This window comes from Heloderma suspectum, chromosome 14, assembly GCF_057233095.1.
Source record: "Heloderma suspectum isolate Gila_16-S chromosome 14, 16-S_ref, whole genome shotgun sequence".
NCBI classification, from domain to species: Eukaryota; Metazoa; Chordata; class Lepidosauria; order Squamata; family Helodermatidae; genus Heloderma; species Heloderma suspectum.
Genome location: NC_139471.1, coordinates 20,477,967 through 20,490,954, shown reverse-complemented (window position 1 = coordinate 20,490,954; position 12,988 = coordinate 20,477,967). Strand labels below are relative to the sequence as shown.

The 12,988-nt window shown below is 48.3% G+C and overlaps 1 protein-coding gene across 5 annotated transcripts in view; it reads left to right on the top strand.

The window, feature by feature from the left end:
* Positions 1 to 12,988, top strand: part of URM1 (ubiquitin related modifier 1) — a 33,409-nt gene that overhangs the window by 10,194 nt on the left and 10,227 nt on the right. For all 5 annotated transcript variants that reach the window (XR_014785909.1, XR_014785912.1, XR_014785910.1 and 2 more), the window contains exon 3: positions 11,076 to 11,157. Coding sequence is in view for 1 of the 5 variants with exons in the window: in XM_084821057.1 (XP_084677183.1) it covers positions 11,076 to 11,157 (82 nt within the window). In the remaining 4 variants the exon portion in view is untranslated. The remainder of the gene's footprint in view (positions 1 to 11,075; positions 11,158 to 12,988) is intronic.

The window sequence follows — 12,988 nt, the reverse complement described above, 5'->3', positions numbered from 1 at the left end:
CAGATTGTCCTGACTGCTTCTCCGCCCAGCCACATGCAAGAGGAGGGGGGGCATGGAGCTGCCGGAGCGGAGTGGGTGGCGGGAGAAGAAGAGAAGAGAGGGGGGGACAGTGGCAGGATGTGTGAGCCTCCCCACCCCCCAGCAGCAAACCTCTAGTTTAGGGGTCTTGGGCAAGCTGTTGGAAGGGAATGAAGAAGAGGTTGTTGAGCAGAGAAGAGGGGGGGAACCTGTGCATGTAAGCTGGTGATGTAGAAAGGTCTCTCGAGGAAGAGGGGGGCAGCGCAGCAGAGGGCAAACGAAGCAAGCGGGCCTGCGGCTCTCTTGATCCTCAAACGTAGCCGTTCTGTCCACCCATGTGTTGGAATAACCTTCCCATCACCAGCCTCCCATTATTTGTGGCTATGACACCAGTGGAGGGGGGAGGCCACGGGGAATGGATGGAAAGGGGGGGGGCAGGAGGTCCTCAGCCCTTTAAACTGTTCAGCATTCGGTTCACACGGTTCATGGTGCCAGCTGTTCCTTTCTCCTCTCCCACCCTTCCTCCCTGCCTCGCAGGAACTGTTTGCTGAGCCCCCCCAGCTCCTGTGCAAAATTGCTTTTCAAAAGAGCCACTTTCTGCTTAATTAAACAATGAGGGCCCCCCCATACCCTCTGCACATCTGTAAAGCCCCTTCTGCAGACTCTTTATCCCACAAACTGCTCCATTCTTAACTCCTTTCACTTGTAAATCTCTCCCCCCACCCATTCCTCTCACTGGCTCCCCCCCTCCTGTTCCCCTTTCAAGTGGAGCTGAGACTGTTTGGTAACACTGTGGTGAGGGTAGCTTGAGGACAGAACAGTTTGGGTTAATGGGCTTTGCTGTATCTCTTCTAGAGGGGTGGGAGGTGGGGAGAGGAGGACCTTCAGAGATGGCCCCAGCTTTGAGGCCGGCTGTTGCAGACATGACGCCCCAAACCAGCCAGCTGCCCTGAAGCAAACCATCCTAAAATAGTACTGGAAACATTTCAGCAGCCTTTTTGGAATGACAACATAATGCTTAAAATTAGTGCTAAAATATTTAGTTGATTTTTTTTAGATTAATCAACTAAAATATTAGATTAATCAACTAAATGTTTTGATTTTTTTAAAAGTTGTCCCCAATTTGGTAGCAGAGTTTTAAATTATTATTCTTCATTATATACGTACAAATCTATGGGCAGCAGGTGCCATCTGAGAAGAGGCATTTCCCCATTGCCTTCTCTCTCTGTCCCTCTCTTACAGCAGAGAATGCTGCTTCGGAAGTTGTGCCTGCTCTGACATATAAGTGTCGTTGTTCAGTCGTTCAGTCGTGTCCGACTCTTCATGACCCCATGTACCATAGCATGCCAGGCCTTCCTGTCCTGCGCTCTCTCCCGGAGCGTGCTCAAGTCCATATCCATTGCATCAGTGATGCTATCTAGCCATCTCATCCTCTGCCGTCCCCTTCTCCTTTTGCCTTCAGTCTTTCCCAGCATCAGGGTCTTTTCCAGAGAGTTTTCTCTTCGCATTAGGTGGCCAAAATATTTGAGCTTCAGCTTCAGTATCTGTCCTTCCATTGAGCACTCAGGGTTGATTTCCTTTAGGATGGACTGATTTGACCTCCTTGCAGTCCAGGGGACTCGTAAGAGTCTTCTCCAGCACCACAGTTCGAAAGCATCAATTCTTCAGCGCTCATCCTTCCTTATAGTCCAGCTCTCACAGCCATACATTACTACTGGGAAAACCATAGCTTTGATTAGATGGACCTTTGTCGGCAAGGTGATGTGTCTGCTTCTTACTATGCTGTCTAGGTGTGCCATAGCTTTCCTCCCAAGGAGCAAGCGTCTTTTAATTTCATGGCTACAGTCACCGTCTGCGGTGATCTTGGAGCCCAAGAAAATAAAATCTGTCACTGCTTCCATTTCTTCCCCTTCTATGTGCCAGGAAGTGATGGGGCCAGATGCCATGATCTTAGTTTTTTTAATGTTGAGTTTCAAACCAGCTTTTGCACTCTCCACTTTCACCCTCAACAAGAGGCTCTTGAGATCCTCTTCGCTTTCTGCCATTAGGGTGGTATCGTCTGCGTATCGGAGGTTGTTGATAATTCTCCCGGCAATCTTAATTCCGACCTGTGATTCATCCAACCCGGCGTTTCTCATGATGTACTTTGCATATAAGTTAAATAAGCAGGGCGACAATATGCAGCCTTGTCGTACTCCTTTCCCAATTTTGAACCAATTGGTTGTTCCATGTCTGGTTCTTACTGTTGCTTCTTGACCCTCGTACAGGTTTCTCAGGAGACAGGTAAGGTGGTCTGGTACCCCCATCTCTTTAAGAATTTGCCACAGTTTGTTGTGATCCACACAATCAAAGGCTTTAGCGTAGTCAATGAAGCAGAAATAGACGTTTTTCTGGAATTCTCTTGCTTTCTCCATGATCCAGCGAACGTTGGCGATTTGATCTCTAGTTCCTCTGCCTCTTCGAAACCCAGCTTGTACTTCCGGTTGTTCTCGGTTTGCATACTGCTGAAGCCTAGCTTGTAGGATTTTGAGCATAACCTTGCTGACATGTGAAATGAGCGCAATTGTGCGGTAGTTTGAACACTCTTTGGCGTTGCCCTTCTTTGGAATTGGAATGTAAACTGACCTTTTCCAGTCTTGTGGCCACTGTTGAGTGTTCCAAATTTGTTGGCATATTGAGTGCAGCACTTTAACAGCATCATCTTTTAGGATTTTAAGTAGCTCAGCTGGAAGACTGACATCTCCACTAGCTTTGTTGTTAGTAATGCTTCCTAAGGCCCACTTGACTTCACTCTCTAGGATGTCCGGCTCAAGCTCAGTGACCGCACTGTCATGGCTATCAGGGACATTCAGATCTTTCTTGTATAGTTCTTCTGTGTATTCTTGCCACCTCTTCTTAATCTCATCTTCTTCTGTTAGGTCCCTGCCTTCTTTGTCCTTTATCATGCCCGTCTTTGCACAAAACGTTCCCTGGAGATCTCCGATTCTTGAAGAGATCTCTAGTCTTTCCCATTCTGTTGTTTTCCTCGATTTCTTTGCATTGTTCATTTAAGAAGGCCTTCTTGTCTCTCCTTGCTATTCTCTGGAACTCTGCATTCAGTTGGCTATATCTTCCCCTTTCTCCCTTGCTCTTCACTTTCCTTCTTTCCTCAGCTACTTGTAAAGCCTCATCAGACAGCCACTTTGCTTTCTTGCATTTCTTTTTCTTTGGGATGGATTGAGTTGCTGCCTCCTGAACAATGTTACGGACCTCCGTCCATAGTTCCTCAGGCACTCTGTCTATCAGGTCTAATCTGTTCATCACCTCCACTGTATATTCATAAGGGATATGATTGAGGTCATACCTGAATGGTTTAGTGGTTTTCCCTACGTTCTTCAATTTCAGCCGAAATTTTGCAAGAAGCAGCTCATGATCTGAGCCACAGTTAGCTCCAGGTCTTGTTTTTACTGACTGTATAGAGCTTCTCCATCTTTGGCTGCAAAGTACATAATCAATCTGATTTCGATATTGACCATCTGGTGATGTCCATGTGTAGAGTCGCCTCTTGTTCTGTTGGAAAAGAGTGTTTGCTATGATCAGCGTGTTCTCCTGGCAGAACTCTATTAGCCTTTGTCCTGCTTCATTTTGTACACCAAAGCCATGCCTGCCTGTTGTCCCGGTGATTTCTTGACTTCCTACTTTAGCATTCCAATCCCCTATGATGAAGAGGACATCTTTTTTTGGTGTTAGTTCTAGAAGGTGTTGTAGGTCTTCATAGAACCGATCAACCTCAGCTTCTTCAGCATCAGTGGTTGGGGCATAGACTTGAATTACTGTGATGCTGAATGGTTTGCCTTGGATTCGTACTGAGATCATTCTGTCGTTTTTGAGATTGTACCCCAGTACTGCTTTTCCCACCCTTTTGTTGACTATGTGTGCTACTCCATTTCTTCTAAGGGATTCTTGCCCACAGTAGTAGATATGATGGTCACCTGAATGAAATTCGCCCATGCTTGTCCATTTTAGTTCGCTGATTCCCAAGATGTCGATGTTCAATCTTGCCATCTCATGTTTGACCACCTCCATCTTACCTTGATTCATTGATCTGACATTCCAGGTTCCTAAACAATATTGTTCTTTACAGCATCGGACTTCCTTTTCACCACCAGACACATCCACAGCTGAGTGTCCTTTCGGCTTTGGCCCAGCCACTTCACTCTTTCTATCGCTACTTGGAAATTCCCTCTGCTCTTCCCCAGTAGTATATTGGACACCTTCCGACCTGAGGGGCTCATCTTCCGGCGTCATCTCTTTTAGCCTTGTGATACGTTCCATGGGGTTTTCTTGGCAGGAATACTGGAGTGGGTTGCCATTTCCTTCTCCAGTGAACCACATTTTGTCAGAACTCTCCGCCATGACCTGTCCGTCTTGGGTGGCCCTGCACGGCATAGCTTATGGCTCCACTGAGTTACGCAAGCCCCTTCACCACAACAAGGCAGTGATCCATGAAGGGGCGACATATAAGTGCATCATCTAAAAAAAAGAAAGAATGCTTTTCTTTCTGTGACACCATTGCTTTATTCATAGATGCTGGACTGATTTTAAAACAAAACAAAACTCACTCCTGTGATGAATCAGTTAAGGTTTCAGTAGACTGACAGGTCTACTTAAACACCCTGCACCAAAATGAGCGTGGTGTAGGGGCTAGAAAGCAGATGTTTTGGAGTACACCTGCCATCATCCCCAGCCACCATGACCAATTGTTGGGGATTATGGGAGTTGTGCTCCAAAACATCTGGGGACCCGTGTTTGGGAAAGGCTAGGCTAGAGTGTCAGGCCAGGACTGGAGTTCAAATTTCCACTGAGCCGTGACGCACACTGGGTGACGTCTCAACCTAAACCTACCTCACAGGGTTGTTGTGAAGATAAACTGGGGATGGGGACTGTGTGTGCTGCCTGGACCTCCTTGGACGAAATGAGATATAACAAGAGCCTGTGTGGAGTAGTGGCTAGAGTGTTGGACTGGGAGCCGGGAGATCCGGGTTCTAGTCTCCACTCGGACATGGAAGCTCAGTGAGTGACTTTGGACCAGTCACAGACTCTCAGCCCAACCTACCTCACAGGGCTGTTGTTGTGAGGATAAAATGGAGAGGAGGAGGATTATGTACGCCGCCTTGGGTTCCTTAAGGAGGAAAAAAGGCGGGATATAAATAATAAATAAATGTAGCGCATTAATATGACTTTAACAGTGCGATCCTGTATGTGTCTACTCACAAGTAAGGCCCACTGAGTTTAATGGGGCCTACTCCCAGGTAACAGGGTATGGAATTGCAGCCTTGGGCTCAGTTGTTTCCATCTCCTTTCTGCCAAAACACTTAAGCAACGCTAAGCATGTCTACTCAGAAGTAAGTTCCACTGAATTGAATGGGCCTCAGTCACTAGTACCTGTGTTCTGGCTGACCGTTTTAAGGCTGCAGTCTTTTCTTGCCACCATTTTCCTAGCTGAATGTTTCCTGTTTCTTTTCAGCTGATGGTGCTGTCCATTTTTTCTCTGCTACACTGAGGCTGGAAAACTCCAGTTTGCGTAGGTGCCTGCCCAAAGAGCCAACTGTCTGGGGGCATTCCAGGACCCCGACTAATCTTCAAACCTTTCTTGAACTGCGGCACCCAGAATGGAGTGTGTTCTGCCAAACAAGGGTCTTGGGGCAGTGTGGCTGCTGTGAGCAGGGCTATGTGTTCCCTGCTTTCGGCACGGAAATCTATTTGAGGGCGGGGGAAAGGATGCCCCAGTGAGTCTTCTGCAAGTCAAGTGGAAGGAGCAGCGTGTGGCCCCCCACTCCCATCCCCAGATGTTCTGCTCTTTCCCAGTTCCTGAGCCCTTCTGTTGGTATTCCCCTATCCAGGCCTTCCCTACATATTCTCAAACCAATCTTCGCAGCCTTAAGGACTAGAAACCTGGGGGCAGGGTGGAGAAAGGAAAGGCGAGATGCTCAGAACGTTAAAATCTACACCCGATATTTGTTTTAGAAATCTACACACCTGTTAGCACCTCATGGCGTTATATAAATAATAAATGACGTATTCTTCATTTGCATTGCACCGTTAAGTGTGCATGGCACTTGACAAAATACAAAACTCCCTGCCACAAGGAACTTACAGTCTAGAATTTAATGTAACAAAGTGCACTGGCCTTGTGTTTTCTTTTGTTCCCTGTAGAGCAGTGGAGGCTGGTGGCTCCGATGTCAGTGGGGCAGTGAATCCGCTCTGGGTTTCAGTCAGAACTCTAAAGGAGCTATCCACGGTACAGCTCCTTCAGAGTTCTGACTGAAACCCAGAGCGGATTCACCACCACACTGACATCGGAGCTACCAGTCTCCACTGCTGCAGAGTTGTCAGCCGCTGTTCTCATTTTACAGAATGGGAAATGGTGACTTTGAGAGAGCAGCCTGATCAAAGCCAGTTCAGCATTTGAGTTCAAATCCCACACCTTAATCAACCAGGATTCTCCACCGAACCACGCCAATGAACTTCATTTGTGTAGCTGGTGATATTGGTGGTGGCGGCAGCAGCTGCCGAACCCCCCCAAAGTGGTGTCGCAACAGATTTCTGCAGTTTGCCTTTGCGGCTGTGCTTGGGATCATCTGGATGAAGTGGGGAGAAAGGGAGACAGATATGAACTACATCATGTCTCAGAGGACTGCATCTAATTACCATAATTTGCATATATCGTTTCCAGAAACGTAACAGATGCCAAACTACAGTTGGCGGGAGCAGGGTGGGGAGGGATGAATTTCGCATCATTCCCCAGGGATAAATCAAGTGTGTCATGTTGCGGTTGGACCTGGGCTCATAGCATTGTTCACCCCATCTCTGCGCTTGGCAACCCGTTCATTTCAGGGAATCTTCAGCGGGACGCCTTCCGGGGTTTTCCTTGGCTTCTTCCTTTCGTTTTGATTTTTAGCCAGAAGGTCCCAGGACGAATCCCCAGCTAAAAGGATCTGGTAGCGCATGGTGGGAAAAACCCTTTTCTGCCTGAACACCGCTTCCAGTCGGAAAAGATACCGGGTGGGTGGACAAAGTCATCTGGCCTTGTAGAAGGCACTTTGCTAGGCACTCCCACTCACCCCGGTTCTGCTCCATGTAGAAGCCAGCCGTCTGGTTCTGAGAGCATCCCAATGCGCAGAAGGATGGGGCTGCCCCTCGAGCATCCTTTTCAGTGGCGATCCTTCCGTGCGACTTGCGCTGCTGGCAATCCAGCACTGTGCACTTGGCTTCCAGGGCGGTGGGTTGGGGGAGGCCTCCTCGGGCCCACCCACACCTGTCCCTGCTGTTCGAAGAATAAGTCATCTCTCAGTGAAAGGAGCTGACAAATGCTCTTCCCATCCATACAGCTGGGAAGAAAGGATGAGGCTCGACGAAACCAGGTTCGGGGGCGGGGGGCTGGGATCTTTGTCATGACTACAGGCCGGTGGCTGAGAATGTAGGCGGGGTGACGCTTGGCCAGAGTTAGTGACCTCAGCAAATTGGAGCTTGGCCGTGGTCAGTATGATAAATGATCTCATTCCCTCAAGGGGGGGGGTTGGAGGGAGAAGGGAGGGCAGGGTCAAAGGGAAAGTACCCCACGGGGAGGTGTCTGAGTGGCGCTTCAAGAGCTAGCCGCGCCGTTGCTGCGTGGACGCCTTGGAGACGGGCTCAGCGCACGTCTTTATTACTCTGTCTTCCCATTTCGAAGTGCCTGGCAGCAGGGTTCTCCCTTCCCTTCTGAATGGCCTCACCTTTCTCTCTTTCTGTCCCGCTCCCGCTCCCCAGCGTCTACATCCAAAACTCCTCAGGTGCTGCCGGCACTACCAAAGCGGTGCCCCTCAAACGTGGCAGTAGGGCGGCTGTGTCCCGGCGGCTGAGCCAGAGGGATTGCGGGCGCACTGCAAGGGTCTGTGTAGTGGGGGCGGAGGGCTGTGCCGCCAGGAGGTGCCCCGTGACTTTGAGCAAAGCCCGCTTGCATTGCAGTGTGCCCACCTGTACCGGACCTGTCCGGGCTCCACGGCAGAGATGTAGCAGCAGCGCCTCACAGGGCAGCCAGCATTAGCAACGGATGGTGGTTGGTTGGCAGTATTTATTTATCAGATGCTGGGAGATGTCGTCCAACACATCTGGGGGTCACCTGGTTGGGGAAGGCGGCTTTAGACACCCCACCCAATAATGATGTTAAATTATGTTTTCTTTTAATTGACAAATATTCCTGCTTCTGCATATCTAAGGTGTTCTTTATGACCCAGTGGAGGCGTGTGGCTCTGATGGCTGTGGGGTGGTGAATCCACTCCGGGTTTCAGTCAGAATACTAAAGGAGCAATCCAGAGTCCCCATTTGTCTTCCATACTGATAGGCACAGGAACACAGGAAGCTGCCTTATACTGAGTCAGATCCTTGGTCTATCAAGAACAGTACCGCCAACACTGACTGGAAGCAATGGCTAGCCAGGCTTTCAGGCAGAATTTCTTACCATCCCTGCCTGGAGATACCAGAGATGTAACCTGGGACGTTCTGCATGCCAAACAGGAGCTCTGCCACCGAGCTACGGCCCCTCTCCTCACTCAGCACCTTAGTTTTCCATAAGAGGGGATGGTCCTATATCATCATTGCCAACTCTTTCTCGGACTGTGGGTCCTGATGTACCCCAAATGAACTCATTAAGTGGCCTTACACAAACCATGATCAGCTTAAGCGCTCCCCACACTGCCCCCGAATCTCCCATGTGGAGATAATATTACTGACCCACCTTACAGGGTCGGTGGAAGGATTGCAAGATAATTTACGCGGACTGCTTTAAGGAGCCTGAAACTACTGTGTAAACACTAAGTATTTGCTACTACTACCTCGGATTGTTAGTATTATAAAAGGAACAGAGCAAGAAGGTTGTGGAAATATGAATGGCCAAGACCTCGCCTAAAACACTCCACATTAGTAACTTGTCACCTTCTTAAAATCCTTTAACAAATTTATTTTTCTCTCTCCCATTGTTTCTCACCTCTCCAGCAGGAAATGAACTGATGCTATCACCATCTAAAGAAATTGTTTTTGGTGCTCACAGTCAAATTGATACTATAAAAAGCCAAACAACCTCCTGCTCTCCTGCCCCCCCCCATGATTCTCTCAACACATATGCATCCTTCTCGTCAGTCTCCCAAACAGAAAGATAAAGGATGGGTTTTAATAAGGGTTAGGGTAAAAGCAAAGGGCTGTTGCCGGCTATCCAGTAAATGAGCAACAAAGTAGTTTGTTTAACGGGACCATGCTTTAGATTACACAGAATGGACAGCTAGATAAACAGGAAGATAAACTTACTGCACCCACATACGGTTCGAAGCTATAGGGCCATTCTGCTATCATCATGCTTTTGGCTCCCCTCTTGCAAGGCAAAAACAGACACATCCTTAATAAATAATAAAGTAGGGCCAGTTATTTATCTGGGGGAGGGACCTGGAAATAGGGACCTGACAGCCACTGTGGAGCATATATGAGTCTGTCTTGGTGGAGGGAGCAGCACTGCTAAAAGGATCCATTAAGGTCATCAAAGGAGCCATTGCTGCAGCTCCTGCCTCTTTGCTCTGTAAGGATCATGCTAGACTTCTTGCAATGGTCCCTGGACTTCTGAATGCCTTCCTGAAAGCCATCTTGTGCAAATAAATAAAATGAAAGAGCCATATGCAAAACCACCCTTTTTCATGAAACAACCATTCAGAATGTGCCTTGAGTCTGGCAAATGTTTGGCTATTCTTGGCTAACTTTTGTTGTCATGTAAGTGTGAGTCCCCTTGGATTGTCTCCTCGTTTTTTTTTTAGGCAGTTCAGTGAGGGATTTGGGTGGCTCGGGGTGGGATGGTTCTGGAAACTGTGTAAGAGAGAGAGAGCTCCTAGGGCAAGAGATAGGAAGAAGAGGTCTCGTTGAAAGTGGTGAGCTTTTAGAATGAGAACCAAGATGGCAGGAGCAGATGGGGCACCACTGTAAAACATTTAAGGAGAAGAATGATCCCATCGTACCAACCTGTTCATTCAGCACAATTTGCATGCGTTGACCTGGTTCATATGTAACGACAACCCAGAGTAAGGGTTGTTGAATCCTGGGTTGTTGCTATGTGCAAACCAAGAATTATGGGTTAACGGTGGGTTGTTATCCACAAACTACCCAGGAAGAGAACCCATAGTTTGTTGCTGGGTTTTGAGCTCTTGATTATTTTATGGGTTGCCATTATTATATGTGAACTCAGAAACATGGGTTGTTTCGCCAGGTGACAGAGGTGGGGGCAAGAATGGTAAAAAAACAAACAAAAAAAACCTGGCCTCTCTACATGCTGGTACTATAGCACCAGAAAGGCATTTGGGATACAGGGAGGGAGCAGGTGAAGGAGAAGGGAATTAAAGAACCCAGGAATTGGGGGGAAAAACAACATGTGCTTTGCGTGATCATCTGGCAGACAAACCATAGGTAAACTCTGAGTAAGGCAGTAACCCATACTCTGGCTTGTCATTACATGCAAACCAGGTCAGTGTCTTGAGATCTGCAGAGGTGACTCTTCTCAAGGTGATTTTTACTTGTGTCACAACTAGGGAAAGAACCTTCTCTATTATGGCCCCGCATTTGTAGAAACCCTCCCCACAGATGTGAGACTGGTGCCAACCTTGCAATCATTTTGGCGCCAGATCAAAATGTTTCTGTTTGCCCAGGTGTTTTTAGCCAGTCAGTCTGTTTTATGCTTTTTTTCCTACTGATTTTTATTGTTTTATAATTGTATTTTTCTTGTTTTTATTATGTATTGATTGTTCAGCACCCGTGATTTCATTTGATTTCGGCGGCTTATAAATACCCCAATAAATAATAAATAAATGCAGTTCCACTCACAGCAACATTATGACGATACCTCTCCTCTTTTGCTCATCGCTTGAAGCCTTTGGCTGGCTGGGAATGGAGTCTTAGAGCTGTGTTCTTGTTTCAAACAAGCAAAAGATACATTAGGCTCTGCTGGTTAAAATGAAAACCCATTTGAAGACTCTCCTTTCTTCCCCCGCCCCTTCTTTTTCCAGGGGACGTTCGCAGCTTGCTGGTGTGGATTAAAGAAAACCTGTTGAAAGAGAGGCCAGAACTGTTTGTACAAGGAGACTCTGTGTGAGTACAGCAGTTGTCCCAATATGGTTCTGTTTTGGATGCCTCTGGGGAGGCCCCAGCCAGAGTCTGAAGGCAGTAGCCTTCTCCCATTGTTGCCCCAGTCCCACTGCAGGCGGGCCAGCCCTAGGATAAGGAGTGTCCTGGGTGAGGAGTGCCTTTGGTCCCCCCGCCCCCATGGTCAGCATTGCAGGACCACCAGAGGGCTTATGGGGCCGCCCCCTACAAGGACCCATACGCAAGTGTACAAAGCTGGGGCCAGATGTGGGAATGCTTGGACGCATGGACTACATCTGAGAATTCTTGCCTGCAGCTCCTCCTCGCCCTGGGATCCAGCAGAATGGTAGATGTGCTTCCAGCTGACCTCTTACAGCTTCTAGCTTTATTTTATTATTATTTCTGTAGCACTCATAGTGCTTATAGTATCTGAAGTTCTAAGTGGTCGGTAACGTTGCCTCAGAGCAAAGCTGCGTCCCGCTGCTCTTTCCCAAGCGCAAATGACAGCAAAGTAGAAATTGAAAAAGAAACACGCTTTAAAGCTAATTCAAGGAAGATCGTTTTTGTTGTTGGTACCAAACAACCTGTAGACCTTCGGGAAAAAGGGTTGCAGACCCTTGCTTTTTGCCACCTTAGCTCACTGCAGACAGTACATTAAAAAGCACAGCCCCTGAGCTCGGCTTGGTGCCCCAGGTGACCGCCCAGCTCGCCCACCTCTGACCCTGACCGCAGGGCTGCTGTGTCTGAATGTCGAGATTGCATTTAATAGCCATCAATAGACCACCTCCCCCACAAACCTCTCTTACAGCACAATCCTATACAGGTCTATTCAGAAGTAACTGAATTTCACAGGGCTTAACTCCCAGGTACGAGAGCCTAGGATTGCAGCCATAATCCCTTTTTCAAGCCACTGCCTGTTGCCAAATCCTGTGGCAGAGAGTTCCATTAATAAATCCTGTATTGTGTACAGTCTCCTCTGCCCCACCCACCCTGCTTATCCTGAAATTACTGCTACTAAATTTCCTTAGGCAACCCCCTGGCTTCTAGCATGATGAGAGAGCGAGAGACAGAAAAGCCTCTCTCTCTCTCTCTCTCTCTCTCTCTCACACACACACACACACACACACAAACACACACACACACCCCATGACAGGGATCCTTTTGTCTTCAGCCTCCTGTCTCGCTGCATTAATCCAGACACAGCCGGCCTGCCTGACTTTGGTCTGACTCATCTCCTCCAAGAAACGGTGACTAGCAGAGCCTTCTTGGAAATTCTCTTCTCTCTCTCTCTTTTTAAAGAAAACAAAACCTTTCATCTTTCAGAAGCCTGGACCGGGGTGGGGGTGGCGTGTTTAACATTCGTCACTGTGCTGCGCGAGCCAGAGCATGCACCAGGTCCCCTGGCTGCGGGAGAGGCGATGGCAGGACTCCGCCAGCAATCAAAGCTGGGGGAATCCCTCTGCCTCTGATCCAAGGCTTGGAGGTGATCCTGGGTGTTTACAGCAGTCAAGCGGAGGGACTGCAGCGGCTTGCTTTAGCCGCACCAGCTTGCCTGCATTCAATTTGTGGGGCACGGCTTTCCGTTACAGGACTGAGCTATACTAGAACATGTCTGCCATAGACTGAGTCAGATCATGGACCCATCTAGCCCAGAGTTGTCGACACTGACTGGCAGCAGGGGCTCTCCAAGGTTTCAGGCAGGAGTTTTCCATTTTGATCCAGCACTTTTGTCAAGGAGCTCAGGGTCAGGTAGCTGGTTCTCTTTCCTCCCTCCCTTGTCCTCACAGAAACCCTGTGAGGTAGGCTAGGCAGAGAAAGAGGGAGAGAAAGTGTGTGT